This window comes from Struthio camelus, chromosome 8 (assembly GCF_040807025.1).
Source record: "Struthio camelus isolate bStrCam1 chromosome 8, bStrCam1.hap1, whole genome shotgun sequence".
NCBI lineage: Eukaryota > Metazoa > Chordata > Aves > Struthioniformes > Struthionidae > Struthio > Struthio camelus.
In genome coordinates this window covers 26189245-26206894 of record NC_090949.1, presented here as the reverse complement: position 1 = coordinate 26206894, position 17650 = coordinate 26189245, and the positions used below count along the sequence as shown (strand labels likewise).

Sequence of the window (17650 nt, the reverse complement as noted above, 5' to 3'; positions counted from 1 at the left end):
CAGAGTAAGACATCTGCTACCCTCTGCTATGTGAGGTTCATCCCTGAGACCGCATACAGTGTCCAGGAGTGCTTCCCTCCTGCCTTCCACTGGCTTCTGCATCTCGCTCTGGGTGATGACCTTAAGAATCAAGCATCCATAGGCAACTTCAAAGATGTGTCCACTGGCTAGCTCTCAAGAGCCAAAAGATAGGGCGTCAGGCCCTGAAAAAGGAGCACTAAGTGCATTCAGATTTGACAGGCCTCAGAGTCCAGTTCACAACCACACTTGGCAGGAATTAAGAACAAAGCAGAGGGTGGGAGAGGAGGGGACAGAGGAATAGGAAGCCAACTCACGGCAGAGCTTGTCCTCTTCTCTGCAGACCCCTAGCAATGGTGCCTCCTGACTTTTTTCTCTACATTTGTTTTTGGAAAAATCTTTTGTAAAAGCTTTTCTGTTCCCTGCCAATGTTTATCAGTTTTTTTTTTTTTTTTTTACACGGGAGGGTGAGTGGATCTAAGACTAACACTAAGAGTGCCACGGCCCACCCATTCCCTTTAGTATGCTCCAGGTTGTGGCTGTTATTTGCATCCGTGGCTCTGAGATGAGACTTTCTAGCGTTTTATTCTCTGCCCTGCAGCACAAGACCAGAGACTTCAGCATCCAGCTCTTCTCGCTGTCTTTTTCCACTGGCCCATGCAAGGGCCCAGAGCAAGATGTGTGAGGACACACTTCATTTTTGTCAGCTTCTGCGTAGGTGTCCTTGACACTGGACACATCTTCTAAGTTGCAAACAGAGGGGTGCAGCCCTAGCACATGGCAACCCCTGTGAATGTCCCCACGTCTGAGGCAGATTGTGGGACGGATGTCCTTAACAGACAGGAAGAGCAAATGGACAAGAGTGATTCTATACCAAAGGCATTCAATTCACCAAAGGGAACAGATGGTCACCACACAGACAGAAGCCTCTCCTGAAACTTTCATGAATAGCTTCTGCATCTAGTGCTGGAGATACACATCTACATCAGTTTCATCCGGGTGCAGCTGTATCTTTCCTGGAAGACTAAGGAACCAGCTGTACTGGCTCAGATCTGGTCCTGCGTAGCCCAGGGTCTCAACTCAGGCAGTGGCCATAAGCAGATGCCCAGGGAAGAGTCAGAACAGGGCAAACTGATGTGATACCTCCTCTACTACCGCAAAAATGATACTTCTGACCTATTTTCTGCTTAGCGATTTCATGAGTTGTATGTGGTCTCTGTAAGTAGTAATGCAATATAGTTCTTTTCTGTGCACTGACCCGCTCCCCCTTAACTCCTGTAAATGGGTATGTGGTTATTCCACTGAGCAAGGCAGACTTTCTTGCTACCTCCACAGGCCCAGAAGGTACCTCCAAGATCATATTGTCCAGTTCCTTGAAATCTCTGGGGACCTCCTCACACAGACTTTTCCTAAACTCCGTTTGGTTTCTTGGCTACTGCTGAGAGGCTGCTCCAGAGCCTCATTGCTCTGATAATTACAAACGCTCTTCTAATTTCTTGAACTGACTAATGACTGATCTCTAATTCCTTTCAATTGGCTTACAGTCACGTAGCCTGTGCAGTCTGTGAGAGTCCTGAGGCATGTACAATCTTGTAATTTGGAAAAGCACAGCTTTGCAACTTGCCTCCTGGCCTGGGTCAATGAGGAAGTGCTTGAGGTGAACAACTAGTAAGTGCCAGGAGAGAGCTGCTGTCCATGAACAGCAGAACAAGTGCTGCCTCCCTCACAACAACCCTCTTTTTGACTGTATCTCTTTTCACAACATGGAGGAAGACAGAAAAGGTTCCCCTGTCTAGGAGCCAGTGAAGGAGTGAAGCATTTCTAGAAAGACTTGGGTCACATCTTTGACTGAGCTCTACCAAAAAGTCAGGCAAACTTCCCACTACAGAAGCAACCGAGATCAGTGTCCAAGTTTGACACAGGGAAGGGACGCCCAGAAAGGACATCTTTACACTGCTGCCTTATACTGACGCAAGAGCTTTTGTTCCTCTAAAAATGCTGCGCATCTCACTATGACGGTATCAGCAAATGTTTCTAAGGTAGATCTAGCTTTAGAGAGCAGTCACTGCAGAGCTGTAAGGATGTGTTTACACTAGTTAACCGCTGCTTCATAGTCAGCTGAGAGCTAACATGCACAGGCTAATCTCACCTCCCCCACACTTCACAGGGGCTGAGTAGCAGATCATCTAGCAAAAGTGTGTGGATTAGAGTAATAAAACGGATCAAAAAGCTGGAACAGGTCACATCTTTTCAACCCTCAGGCAGAATTGTTTCCTTTCACCCTACTCCAGTTAACACTTACGTAAAACTTTTCCCCGCTGCTCTGAGAAGAAGGAATCATATTATAGATACAGTCCAGAGAACTTTTCCCAGCAGAAATAGCATTTTTTAACACTTTACATTTAGGAGAACATCTAGAATTTTAAGGGTAAATGGCTGGGTGGAGCTGCGTTTTGACCCATACCGGAAAGCTGTAAGTTGTCACTACCCCGTCAAGGTGGTCAGCAGACGTGTGGGAAGAGGTGCTCGGCAGGAGCTCCTTACCTCTTTGATGGCCGACATCTTGATGTTCTCGTAGTAGTGCAGCGGTGCGTTCGGTGAGCTCATGTCATAGCCAAAGCCAGCTACCGCCACCTCATCGCAATTGTGGAGCGCCATGGTTATTGCTACACTTCCCAAAGTGGGGATGTTCTGAGACGAAAGAAAGTAAGCATGTACGTCATTAGCAGGTTGTCATTTCTATAACCAACCAACATTCGTACAGTCTCTGCTCACAGGGGCATTACCGCTTCTAAGGAGAAATTCAGGAATAGGGCATTTGGCTATATCTGCACATCAGCTGCCCAATGCCAGCTTGCAGAGTCAATAGCCTCCCAACTTCTAAAGAAAATTGTAAGTCAGCCAGCTTCATGCAAAGCGTTTAGCACAAAAACAGTGGCTGTTGTTTGAGACTCCATGACCCAGCTCTGCAGGGATTAGTGCAAGTAGTCAGACTCCTCATCCACAACTTTTGCTACCCCGAGAATGGGGCAGCAGATGAGCTACAAGACAAAACACAGTGGATACATTAGTCTTCTGAAATTAAAAAGGCCATCTGGATTACAATCCTGTGCGTATTACTGGCTTCCAGCTATGCTAAGGAGGAACATCTATCCCAAGTGGACCACCACACAGAAGCAGCAGCAAGGAATAATACACAGACTCTGCATTTTAGTGACTGCAAAAGCAGTTTAAGCAGATCCTTAAAAAGCTTCGGGAGAAGGAGAGGAGACCAGGCAGACCCAATTAGCACTGTGCACCGAAATCCCTTGCCTTGCTCAGGGGCCTCCTCCTAGGCAAAGGGCACTCTAGACTGTGCCATACCCCCTCCTACCTGCAGAATACTGGAAAAACAAACAGCAGAGGAAAACTGGACAAAGACTGGTGCTAGCAGTTTAGGCACGGACAGCCGGACCGTCCTCTCCCCTCTGTTGACCTGCTACTTGCCCCAAAGACTAGTTTCATCCCTTCCCATTTCATCTGGCTTCCACCAAGACCCTGTGGCAGTGGTGCTGTATGGCTGTAACTCCTCTTTGCGTTCAGAGGAACGTGACTGCTCCAGAGGATGAGTGCTTCCAACACAAAACCCTTACGCACAGACACTCCTAACTCCCCCTTAACCAGATGAAGCCACAGAGGTAGCTTTATCCCAGGGGCTAAGAAGAGGCTAAGAAATCCACCCACGTGTCTTTATATTCATTTCAGGAGCACCCAGCACCACCCTATCAAAAGTGTCATGAATTCAGAGGACGTGCTCAGACAGTCACTAAGAGCAACAGCCTCTCAGCTGAGATACAGAAAACATCTTGCACATAAAATGGGTTACCCTGAACCAGCGAGCAATGCTATGCCATTTCCCCGGATGTTCATAACAGCCTGGGAGCCCGCGTGTTTTGAGCTTCTGCCTCTTACTTGAAGGAACTGACTTTTGGTAGTATGCTACCTTGCTCCCTTCTGGTTACCTGACCATGCCCCAAGACCAACATTTTCCAAGCAAAGAGCTCCACCCATATCCTAGCTGAGATGAGCAGAGCTGGAAGCACAACTCATTTGCTATGGAGAACTGCATGTGCACTGTACTTGCACTGAAATTATATTAAACTGGAGAAAAAAGTGCAAAAATGCAAAACCTGCTAGGTCAAAATGAATGACACACTAAATTCAAACATTTGCAGTACAACTGCAACGGTGCACATCTGAAATGAGAAGACCTTACTACATCCTTCTGTGCAAGTTCCAGATATCAGGAAGAAAAAGCAGAGTCATTTTATTTGGACTGCTTATTTTCAATAGACAATGACCAATTCTTCCTCAAACAATATTGCTTTTACTCTGGTTTCTTTAGTTAATTCACTGGTGGCCATAAAATCTCAAGGGTAGGTTTAAAAAAATTGGGAAAATTTTATTAGGCAAGGATAAGCAAATTCCACTGAATTTCAAAATATGTGAGAACATCCTGGCTTCCCAGGCATGGTAATTCAAATTCAGATATTCTCAGCTTTATGTTTTACATAGGAGGAGACATTCTGATGTCACTGGAATTGCACCAGCTGATGCATGGACTTGCCACAAAATCCTTTCCCTTAGCTGAGCTGTAGTTACAGTGTCCAAAACACAACAAGTAAATGGTTGCGTTTGTGAGAACGTGTCCTTGTTCAAGAATATGATGGCGTTACGCCACCCACACTTACACTGGGCCCATTCCCACGGTACAGCTCAAGGGAGATGCAGGGTCTTTGCCTGGAGGGAATTTTACTGGCCAAGTTAACTTTTAAGAGCTAACTTTCTAATGTGAGTTTTACAAACCACAGATAATTAATCATACTACCCAACCTTATGGGAGAACTGCCAAACTACCACAACTTGCTTTCAAGCATGTTCTTACTTCTGTTTAGAGAGTATTATAGAAAGCAAAAGTGAACTTTCTTTTGGTCACCAAATACCTACCTGATTGGAACTTTATTGTATGTATAAAACATTCAATGGCTTTTGGGGCAAAATGGGAGATAAATTTCTAATCTACTTCTGTTCTTCAGTAGTTTCTGACATCACAGTATCTCAGTATCGCCTGCTCTTCTCTCTAACTCACTTAAAATCCCAAGGACTTCCTGACTCTAGGACTGTAATGGATATATCTGCCTTGGGCCCTATGCTATCTGAAATTCACACAGTGTCATTGGCAAAGTAATTTTGTGTTGTCCTAAAATCACATGAAAAGGCTGATGGCAGCTTTTAATTAAGCTATGCCTTCTCTGTGTCAGCCCCCCTCCAATACCATGGTAGCTACAGCCTAGCTCTGCACGTGTCCCCCTTGAAGAGAGTGATCTGCAGCCGTTCACACATTCATAGCTGAGACATAGCCTCGTGTCCTGCTGCTCTAGTCAAGAGTCCTGTAGGCTACAGGGGATCATCCAGAAAATACTGCAGAATTATCATCCCTGCCATTCGCTGAGGTCCGTAACGGTTAAGGCAGCATGAGAGTGCTCGCACAGCCCAACCTAAGCAAATAGCCTGGATAATAACTCCTGCTAAGAGAAGAATGTGAGCGTAAATTGTGTATGTGCACGCACGTGAGTGTGGATCAAAAACCCAAAAATGGGCATTTGCCCCAAACTTATCATGTTAAAGAGGAAGGCAATCATCAGACAGGTTAAAGAGCATCTGGGGAACTACAAAGAGCCTTTTGAAAAGAAAGGAGTCCGTTTGAAAAGAGGTATAAAAGAAGCATGAAAATTCATAACAGGGGAAAAGACTGCAGTGGAAACAGCCGCAGTCAAAACCTGGTTTGACACTGGCAAGTCACCCTGCTGGCACCACGACCTCCTCGCCAGATACTGGGAGCAGCCAGAAGCCAGCTAGAGGGCTGGCAGTACAGAATGCACTGCGTACCTGCAACTTGGGTGTAAATATATGAACTTATACGGGGTTTTCTCACTTGCATGTGCATTTGCAGATTGCAGGGAGCAGTATGGGTACACATAAAGCTAGAGCACCCGCATCTCCCACAGGAGGGGTGTGTAAGGGAGCCTGTGTCCCCATGAGAGGGGGGTGGGCACTTGTAACCCATGCTGCCTGCAACAGGAGGGACGCATGTACTTGCAGATGTGTGTGTGTGTGGGTGTGTGCGAGATCAAAACTTTGGGGTTCACTTAGACATTTGTGTTTATTACCATTTCATTAAGCGTTTACTTTTGGGGTTAATCTGCTGCATTACTGATATTGATCCTGAATACACAGTTTTGATCCTGAATGTACAGTTCACTGATTGCCAGCTAGTTACGTGCCATTAATAAGTCAATAGGCTGCTTTGATTCTGAGTTGGTTTAAATTATAGGAACTGTTTCTTTCCTGTGACTGCCTCCCGGGTTTCTGCTACTCCTTCCCTCTGTTGAAAATGAAGCACTGCCTTATGCCCAGATGGCACAATAAAGTTAAGGCCCTGTAGGATCTAGGGATGCAGCCCAGGCTGTGCTGCAGAAAAGCTGACTGAGCAGTCTTCCCCAGCTCCAGGAGAAAGCGCTCTCTTCTCTTCTTAGCAGAGAAGTGGCAAATGAGAGGGGACATGTATCAGAGAGAGGGAACAGGTACAGCTATTCTCTGGCTGCATCTAGACAGCTAAATAAAGAGCTTCCAAGCTCTGTCGACTGCCCACAGGCATATGTGTCGACTTGTTGCTAAACTCTGATCTGGACCTAATGAACCAGCTAAAACCTTAGGGGCAGGTTGGTGGACAGATCACTCCAGAAGAAGTTAGGGATTGTGGGCAAGGCTGTGCCAAACCTGGCTTGCTATGCCCCACACAGTGCGTCAGTGCTATCTCATCTCGGCACACACACCCTCGTGCCCTGCCCCAAAGACATACCAAAGCAACCACCACACCTCTTGCATCGCATTACAGAAATAAAGAGCTCTCAAACAACTGAGTGGCCCTCTCATTATTGTAGACTGTTGTGCTATAAAAATAAAGCACTCTCAAGCTACAGAGCAGCCCTTTTGTTATTCTGAGCCATCGCTAAGGAAAAAACAAAATCCCAGCATTGCCCTTCAAGAATAATCCGGGTCCAGAATAACTTAAATCTTGTCTTCCTCTTCACGGCACTCTATGTGCCTAGATATTTCTGCACTACTAAGCAGCGCTGCTTTCAATCAGATGGTTTGGCAGTAACCAGGAGGCATGCCTGGAAATCTGTTAATGCTTAAATGTTTGGCCTACATGCCCTTGCTCTATGGAGCTATGCCATGCTCCTATGTGTGAGCACAACCCAAAGCGCTTGGTGGCCCACAACCCACAAGGTCTAGGCTAGGTCTCCACTTTTGGTGAAGCAGTGACAGCTCAGCCTCTGCCTGTGCTAGCTCCCTGCTTCTGAGCTGGCCTCTAAACAGGGGAGGTAGGATTCACCCTCCCCAGTCGCACTATTTCTCCCTCCATTGCCTAAGGCCTCACTGGGATTTGTCATCTCTCCACTGGGAACAAGGCGAGAAACCAGCTCCAGTGACAACCACATTTTACAAACCATGCTGGAATGGGGAGGGAATGTACCATACCGAGGGGACGGCTGTTGTGTGATCATGAACAGGACAGACAATGGCCACAAGGAGGGCGCAGCCATCTCCCAGGAGAGAAGAGCCTTCTTAACATCCACACGCAGCCAGGCAAGGAGCGTGCCCTGCTAGATGACACAGTACCTGCTAGACTGCATGGAGAAAGATAGGAAGCAGGAGTTTGGATTTTTGTTTTTCTTGAGTGCTTTCTCCAATGAGACTAACAGCACTGAAGGCAAAGCTGCTGTGACATTTGTCAGGGCTATATAACACAACTGTGACAGAGGGGAATAAACAGCCCTTACGGCTCTGGAGTTGTGACACCACCAAGCTCAGCAGTCTAAAATAGCTAGTCAGAGCAGGGGAGCGGCATTTGTCCTAGCTGAGAAGTGCCTGGGCCCCCCATCACATACAGATATATCTTCCCAGAAGTCGTCTTCCCTGCTCCACCAGGGCTGGCACGATGATGAACGGCAGCCCTCGTGGTCAACGCTGAGGCAGGACTTGAACTGATGCCCACTGATCTGTAAGAGTAGGGAATGGCAAGATCCCAGAAAGCACTGGCAATCCTTCCCCCTTGCCAGTTCCCTGCCAAAAGCCTTGAACTTGGCTTTGCAAGTTCTGTACCTGCTGCTGCTTCTCACAGATGCTTACCCTAGCCCGGTCCCACAGTGGATACCAGGATCAACATCTCTCCAGCACTGGTGAATAACTGGTAAGGACAAGAGCAGAGGACACCTCCCAGGATAAGGTGAGCAGCTTGAGCTGGCAGTCCACATCTCCATGCCCAGCCTGCTTGCCTGAGCCCCAACACCTGGAACAGCAGCTCTTCCTGTATACTGTAATGCTCCCCAAGGACCAACCCTTCACTTGGTTCCACTTGAGAGAACGCAGTGGACCTAGATGAGCCAGAGCTGGCACCAAAAGGCTCTCTGACAAATAGAAGCAGCAAACACAGCAGCGGGGAGCAACATGTTGCTGCAGCAAGTGCTAGACAAAGGCTGCCTGTGCATACAGAACACGGCTCCTTCCACAAACTTGCTGGCATGATGCTCTCTGTGGGTGAGGTGAACACATGCATAGTGGGTCCTGGGTGAGAAAGGCATAAGAGGAAGACAGGCAAAAAACTCTGGCCGTATATTGAGGCAGGTATTGATCACTGCAAGTACTGTGCAGTGCAAACACAGCCAGTCTGTACCACCAGGCCCGGGGACCAGAAGTGCCTTCAACAGTACAGGCAGACATAGGATAGGTTCTCTTAACTCCCCTTATACCCTTCTCCACTGCAAGAGGAAAGATGAAAGGCTTTCCCTCAAGGGATTAATGTTTCAGCTTTCATTAGTCCCCCTGAAGAGGCTTTAAGACCGCCTTCTACTCGCAGAAAAGACGACATTCAGCAAAATGAACATTATCCCTCTTTTGGACTTAAAGGAGGTTGGTCATCACCTTATGGGCCTGCTCTGGAGATCCAGTGCTGGCAACAGAGCCAAGAAGACCACAACTGCACTTTGCTTGTCGCTTGTGAAAATCTCTTGCTGCTTTTCATTCCATGCCTGGGTCATTCCTGTGTCATTGCCTTCTGGACTGGAAGGAAATGACCGCTGTAAATCTGTTTTTAGAAATATTTGACTCCCTTAATATGTTAAATGAATTCCAGTTATTTGTGGGATTTTACTTAGCTCAGTTTAAGACATATTGAATTGTACAGACTATTCCAGTTGTTACCTTTTTAAATAAAAGGGTAAATGTTGCAAAAGAATAACTTCTTGAAAAACAGTTATGCAACTGGACATTCAAATTGGTTTGCTTACTACGTTAATTTAGCTGCATTAATTTATCTGAGGGGAAAACTTTTTGCCAGAAAAATCGACACCTTATTAGTTTGTTTATCATTTGCAGACTTGTCACCTTACAGCAATAAAGCTTTCAAAGCAAAAGAAATACAGAACAGAACTTTAATGAGCATCACATGCTATGCAGAACAATCACTGTATTTTCTTTTTGGTAAGTTACGTTTGTTCAGGTACAGCCCAAAACCTGCTCTTTGCTCCCTTATTTGGCAAGTTTGGAAAAGCGGCATTAAAAGGAATTCAGCATTATTTATTGTGAGCAGACAAGGGCCTGATATTCTGCAGAATGGTCCCCATCACAGGACTTATAACCCTAAGCGCTGCTCCCACAGCTACCTCCACCCTTGCACAGACTCAGCTGCAATACTGGCTTTCAGAAGACAAAGCAGAACATCACTGACACCTCTCCCTCACCTCCCCTAGTTATCCCTTGCTGTAAGCAGTAGAGAGCTTCCAGAACCAGCAGAGTCTACAGTGGAGCAGAGGAGAAGGGCTAGGAGGTGGTTGCTGGAGATGCGACATGCTGCCCAGAAGGTCTTGGTTTTGCTGCTTAATCGCTGAACTCCTACATGACTTAGTCCAAGTCAAATATCTTTGACCACATCTAACCTGATGCACAAGTTCAGATCTGCTGATTGTCACAGAACTGATCCATGTGCAATACAGACAGCATTTCTGTATGCTGCTGTTCAACAGAGGGCAAGGAAGGGCATGACTTTACTACGTTAGCTACTCAGTGGTAACACACACTAAGTGGGAGTTCACGGTCTCCTCTTTCACTGAGGAGTAGACCACCTCCAGTTACCTTACATCTATCGCATGCAGGTGGTTGGGCAGTTACTGAGAAGTGGCTTTGCCTGCTACCCTGTAATGCCTTGTCTGAGTGTCTATCCCCCCAGCAGCCCATACTACACGGTGCTAATGGATTTAACAGCCCAGCTTATGAGGCAGATCTGCTGTCTTACAAACCTGAAGCTTGCAGTTCAACTAAGTCTCTATACTTAACTAACACCCCTCAAAGAAAGGAGGCACGCAACTGGAAGGATGGGATGGCAGACTGCCCTGCTCCTGCCATCCACACCTCTCTCCTGCTTTGTCATACAGATCCTAGATGTCGCAAGCTACAGCCTTCACACAGTAACAATGCAACAAGAACAGCCCAGGAGGCAAAGCTTGCTAGTAATGAGAGAGAGGGTCATTGTGACCAACCAGAGGAGCTGCAAAGCTGCATAAGGAGCAAAGGGTCATCACTGGCATCTCCAGAAAGGCTGACTGCCCACAGGCAGAACTACACAGCAGCAAAGAGAAGCCCTGGGGTATGAAGTGCTAAGTCTCCTCTAGCACCAAAGGTTAATCCTTGAGTGCGTGTAGCTGTCAGCACTCTGCAGAGGTGCTAATCCATGACGGGGCACCTGACACAGCCTGATAATACTCCTCTATGTGGCTCCACCTTCACCAAGTTTGGGCTGAGGCTGAGTGAAGTCCAGAGGGGGATGCTTTATCTCCCTAACAAGGAGTCTGTAGATTCAGCCATTTCCAAAACAGGACCAAACCAAAGGTTTACAATTCTGGGCAGCAGAGTTTAATCTCAGAAAAAGCGACATCATAAGTAATTCTATGGATGCACTGGACCAGTAGAGAGAAAGGCACAAACATCAGTCTGCCCTGGGGCCCTTAGAGCTCGGAGAACTTGCATGCGTCATCTGAAATGCCCTGCCGGCTACCTCACGCTGCTGGATTACCAGCTGCAATACCACACTGCTGTTTGGTTTAAAGCCCAACAGACTTGTACACAGAACTAGCACCAACACACAAACCACACATACACATCATCGTCTAGTGAGGCAGCCAAGCCTGTGCCCTCTCCTTGAGAGAATTCTTTAATCAAAGACAGGATCCTTAATAGCTCATTTCCCTGGTGCTAAATCAGCTTTGGGCACCAACATCTCTTTAATTTTCCCCAGACATTGCCAGGATCTTAAAATAAAGCTTTTCTTTATCAGCCGCCTGTCTCCACAGAAGAGAAGACCGCAGCTCTCTCTTTCCTTTAAGACTTTGGTAAATGGACTAAGATAACACTCAAAACTCTCTACTGGTCCCAGAGAGAAGTCACTGTTCATTGTGGGTGTCCAGTTCTGTTCCTTGCTCAGATAAATATACGCTTCAGTTGAGCCTCTGCTGCTCTAAAGCAGCTTTTGGCTACCAATGCCACATGTGCAATCTAAATGCATGCCTGTGTTGTACCCCTTTGCTATCCTTCAGGACCATCTGGCCCAAATTATACTATCAAATATAAGATGTTACTACATTTGCCCTTTATTGAATTCTGGGAGAAACACTTTGAGATCAGCCCTGAACGATTTTACTAGCTCTCCTCAGCCTTGCTGAAAAAGCCCCCAAATTACAAAGTTAATTGGCAGCACATTGTTACCATATGTGGTGTGCAAAAGGAGCCCTCAAGTTTATTTAGGCATCAGAACCACAGAGGAGTGGAATATTACTGCCCTTTATGAGGATTTCATGTTGGCCTTGATGATTAAGGCATCCCCAGCCTTGATCCTCTTGTGCGCAGCCTGCCCAACATACTGCAGTGCACTTCAGCATGGGGGCAGCAGTCTGCCCCCATCCAGGCTCCCCAGCAGAAGCTCTGGACGTGTACCATTCAATACGCCTTTGCTTACAAGAGCTCAGCATTTGCCTTTTCCCTGTTCATATGCCTCCCTCTTGAGCAAGGTTTTCCAAGCTGTCTCACATCTCTAAAGCCTGACACTGAACCAAACCAGCTACACTGTGCAGTTGCTGGGTCACACACAGTCAGCCTCTTGTGGAGCAATACTCCTCACTCTAGCTGCCTCATAGGGCAAACTGCTCTTGCTGGGTCTCTCCGCGATCTTTATCAGAAATGGATTCGTGGTTTATATTGCTCTAATTTCCACTCTTCCCATCTAAACTTTAAGTGAAAAAAAGGTCCATAGCAAATCTGTATCACCAGGATCTAATTCACACTCTTCTCCCCTCTTTACACCAGCAGAAGCAGCTTCCATTGAAGTATTTGCACTTATGCAGAATCCACTAGAGTGTGAAGGGCCAGCAGCTCCACGACAGCAGTCTATAGCTGGCATTTGCTGTAAACTTTGTACTCATAGGGCAGTCTCTCTCCCTGTTTTTAGACTCAGACAGAATCACTATACTAGACAGTTTTTGCACAGACAACATGGGTTACACTAACAGCCCAGCCCCACCTGCACCTGCAGAGCTTTGGCTGCCCCATTTGAAGGAGTAAACTAAAATTTACACAATCTGACAGGGGTCACAGGCAAAGACTGCTTTTTCTTAGAACTCCATAAACTATTTTTTTAATGTCCAAATGGACTTTCATGAAGTGAACCATCAGGTTTCAATTAAGCTGCCTTCATTTCCCAATCTGATGTGTGTTAAACAACCTATCAAAACCTCATAAACTTCAGTTCACAACATTTTCATTTCCGGATTCTCTCTTCTCCTCTCAGCTTAACTAATATCTTGTGTATTAAAATAATGTGTTTAAAAATAAAACCAAATCCAGAGAAAATAAAGGCAAAGGTTCATGATTTCTGTCCTTCACTGGGGCAGCAGTCTTGATTTTCTGGAAGATAAGTCAAGCCTACGTCCTTCTAAGGGTAAGCTCTGGAGAATGAAGAGAGGTGAACTAAGTAACTTCCTAGCTGAAGGGAATATTTGAGATAAGATATCTTCAGTGCTCCAAGTGAAAGTCCTGCGTTTCCAGAACCACATGAGAGCTTCTGTGCATACACACACAGCACCACACTGCCAGAAGCTCATATTTCACAAAAGAACCATTCTCTGTGGCTGAGTTTGTCTGCAGATCTTACATAGGATATGCTAGGAAAAAGTGAACTTCTTACCTCTGGGCACCCTCCCATCTGACTTAAACAAAACAAGCATCTCTAATATTTCTGAAGAACTATATAACTAGAACATGGAAAATGAGACAATATTCTATCTGGTCCAAATCCATACTGCAACATGGCAATCTCCTATGCTGATAAAAACGGAGGGACAATGTCCAGGGCACAACAAGCAGACCTTGCTCAAGCAAAGTGCTTCTCTCTGGGTTTGTCAGCTATGCTAATGCACTCAAAAATGCCACATGTGGTTTCTATCAACAGCTATGTCACATGTATACATGAGTAATTTACCCACTTGAGTAATACTTTTTCTAATGACTGAAACACAAGATACAGCAAACATAAATCACTGAATCACAGAATGGTTGAGGTTGGAAGGGACCTCTGGGGATCATCTAGTCCAACCCCCCTGCTCAAGCAGGGTCCTCTAGAGCCTATTTCCCAGGATCGCGTCCAGGCGGGTTTTGAATATCTCCAGCGAAGGAGACTCCGCTACCTCTCTGGGCAACATGTTCCAGTGCTCAGTCACCCTCACAGTCAAGAAGTTTTTCCTCAGGTTCAGACAGAACTTCCTGTGGTTCAGTTTCTGCCCCTTGCCTCTTGTCCTGTCACTGGGCACCACGAAGAGGAGACTGGCCTCATCCTCTCGACACCCCCCCTTCAGATACTTATACACGTTGATCAGATCGCCTCTCAGTCTTCTCTTCTCCAGACAGGCCCAGCTCTCGCAGCCTTTCTTCACAGGAGAGGTGCTCCAGCCCCCTAATCATCTTTGTAGCCCTCCGCTGGACTCTCTCCAGGAGTGCCATGTCTCTCTTGTACTGGGGAGCCCAGAACTGGACACAGTACTCCAGGTGAGGCCTCAGCAGGGCTGAGGAGAGGGGCAGGATCACCTCCCTCCACCTGCTGGCAACACTCTGCCTAATGCACCCCAGGAGACCATTGGCCTTCTTGGCCACAAGGGCACACTGCTGGCTCACGCTTATCTTGTCCACCAGGACTCCCAGTCCTTTTCTGCAGAGCTGCTTTCCAGCAGGTCAACCCCCAGCCTATCCTGGTGCAGGGGGTTATTCCTCCCCAGGTGCAGGACCCTGCACTTGCCCTTGTTGAACTTCACAAGGTTCCTCTCCGCCCACCTCTCCAGCCTGTCCACGTCCCTCCGAAGGGCAGCACAGAGCTGTGTCAGCCACTCCTCCCAGTTTAGTATCATCAGCAAACTTGCTGAGGGTGCACTCTGTCCCTTCCTCCAGGTCATTGATGAATACATTGAACAAGACTGGACCCAGGACTGACCCCTGGGGGACGCCGCTAGCTACAGGCCTCCAACTAGACTCTGCACCACTGACCACAACCCTCTGAGCTCTGCCATCTAGCCAGTTCTCAATCCACCGATTGACAGGTTCTGAGGACAGTGTTGCAGTGGGAGATAACCCAGAAAACCTGAGTCACCACTTTCGCCACACTAACACTCTGAAAAGCTGCACAGGGGGTGAGAGATACTGGATGACCAAGAAGCAATTTTGTTAATAACTAGACCTAAAAATATACTTCATGTTGTTTTCTCTTACAAACTTTTATTTCTAAATCTTCTCACTGTAAGATCAGAATTTCTTACCATAGGCCTCATTAAATAGTCCTTTACCTTCTTCTACTGTAAAACCTGGGATACAGCATAAAGCAATGTAATATCAGTGATTTTAGGCTGCAGTGTCCCTGAAGACAGCAAATTGCAAAACAGTGGTGTGACCTTTAGAGAGAATGGCACTTCTAGGTGTGCTGAGGGTGCAGACAGCAGGGTTCCTCGTCCCCTGCCAGTCTGCAGGGGAGCAGTGCGGGTCCTTCTAGCTTTTGGGAAGGAGTTTTCTCCATGCACTTAGACAATTGCCCTTCTGGCAGGCTGTGAGAGATAGAAAATCACCCAGCAGTTCCAAGCAATCCCTGAGACTTCATCCATGCTAACCACTCTGGTCTTGTTGATGCTAAGCAAGAATGTCAGCTAATCTAGAAGAGAGAGCGGCTGTGCATCGCTGCCCTAGAGCTCTATGCAACGAGGACAAACAGCCTTGAGGTTTGTCTACAGGGCCTGGTCACCTGGACAAACAAAGGCCTCCTGACATCTAGGTTTCTCTACACTATAAAGGCTGAGGAAGGAAAACAGGCTTGCTAGTCTGTTCCAACAAAACTCAGTCCTGGCCTTAAGGGGAAGCTTGACTGGCAGGTGGGTCCTGCACGCTATTGCTGTGAGTTAACCATCACAGTCGCTGCCCCACTACTCTTCTTCCGCTCCTCGCTCTCTCACGTGAGTCTGCTCAGGCAAAAGCTGGTGTCTAGCTGGTGCTGGAAGCCGCAGAGCTCCAGCACCAGAAAAGGGGTTCTGTAACAGCCATCTCCTGGTTCCAAAAAAGAAGGGAGGCTGTGTCTTGCTGTGGCTTAAGGGGGCTGAACGCTGCCATCATGATGGAGCCGGAGTCCCTCCCCTTCAATAGCCAACAGTGGATGCCAGAAGAAAGAGTTAGAACAGAGTAAGGCTACTATGTTACTTCCTTGTCCTTCCCCTCGATGTTGCTTGCTCCTCTTTATACCTACCCCTCTGCCCATCAGGCCGTTGTTGAAAGGCAGTCCAATGAAGCTGAAAGCTGCCTCTTGGATGAAGTAGGGATTCAGGATACGTATCTCATGAGGTTCCCTTGGGACACGGGTTGCAACTGACTTCCAAAAGCCATCAGAGGCACTCTGGTAACAAAAAGGAGGAGAAAAAAAAAAAAAAAGGAAAGATAAAACAATAAGCACAATTACATATAACAGATAACAGACTGCTATTATTCTAAAAAATACACTACTGGCAGCAGTCCCTGCTGTCACCTCTCACTGCTACAAGGCACAAGGATAAGGTTGTAGTCTGAAGGTATGTCCAGGACAGTTGATAGCAGCATGTGCAGATACACTTGAGCTAGTCTAGATGACAAGTGCCATAAATACAGAGGTTGCCTGGGCTTCAGCATGAACAACCCCCTCCCAGGTACCTTGTTTTCACTCTTATTGGCACTTCAGTTAGCTTGATCAACAGCTTAAACATTCCAGCATACCCTATGAACACTCCCGCCTGCAAGGGGATGTATGCTTGGACAGCAAATGCTCTTGAGAACATTCAGAGAGCTAAGTATCACCATCCAGCTCTACTTTGTATGTCAGTTACATGCCTCCTTCTTTAGCCTAGATTATCTTCTGTTAGGCTTTATGTGAAATAAACTATAAGCCTATAAAGGCCTCATGTTGTCTTGTGAAGGGCGGTGCATGTTCATGGTGCAAGAGAAAAACAACTAAATATGTCCATGTTCTCCCCCCAAATTGTTTCTTAATTAAAGCATTCACCGTGCACATGTAAGAGAACATTGCCCTTGAATACAACCCTGCTAGACAGCCCTGCCTAGAGAGGGGTTCAAGCTTCGTCACGTTACTTTATGTCATCCTTCCTGCTGGTCCAAACACAGTATAACTGGTACAACATATAGTTCTGCTCTCAAAATAACTGGAGCATCCCTGTTCACAGGACTTGCTGAACAACTACATTCTAGTGTTTCACCTCCGCCTAGGTTAGAAATTCAGAGCAAGGCATAGGGAGGAGAGCAAGAATTTTAATCTGCTAAAGTCTTGGCAGCGTAATCTGATTCGATACCTCATCCTCACAGCATCGAGCTATCTCCGCTATGGTCTCCATGACAAACAATAGACATGGACATTAAACTGTACATAAAAAGCATGTGCTCAGAATACCTCACATTGCCATTATTTACACCAGTTGTAGGTCACTTGCTGCTTAACAGTGACTTTACAGTTGCTTCCAAGTCACTTCTGAAAATGCTGATGATCCCTGAAAAATCCTCAGGGCACCCCCTTGCCCCATTGTGATTACCACTGTAATTGTCAATGGTAATTCTGCCACAGCCTATTCCTACTGCATTTCACTGTTTATACTGCCCTACGGCTCCTCTGAACTCCCATGACATGTACTTACCAATGCTTCTGTATAGAAGAAGCATATGGTTATCCTTTGGTACTGAATTTTAAATCCTAAAGAATGAAAACAAGTCTCTCATTCCTTAAAATCATGTTCACTGGCATTCATGCACCTGTCTCTTAATGTCATAATGAGTGCCCAGTAGGCTTTTGTACAAGTTTGTCCAGAACTAAAGTCAGGTTGGTTGAGGTATATTTGCCTGGGTCATCTCACTTGCTCCTCTGAATACTGGCACAATGCTTGCAGTCATCCACCCTTTGGAATTTCCCCTTATT

General features: G+C 46.6%; 1 protein-coding gene across 17 annotated transcripts in view; it reads right to left on the bottom strand.

Annotated features, from left to right (window-relative positions):
* The window catches only part of ST3GAL3 (ST3 beta-galactoside alpha-2,3-sialyltransferase 3), a 212305-nt gene that overhangs the window by 17214 nt on the left and 177441 nt on the right, over positions 1-17650 (bottom strand). For all 17 annotated transcript variants that reach the window (XM_068952873.1, XM_068952875.1, XM_068952879.1 and 14 more), the window contains 2 exons: positions 15944-16090; positions 2563-2709 (listed from right to left, as the gene is read on the bottom strand). In XM_068952873.1, coding sequence (XP_068808974.1) covers positions 2563-2709; positions 15944-16090 — 294 coding nt within the window. The remainder of the gene's footprint in view (positions 1-2562; positions 2710-15943; positions 16091-17650) is intronic.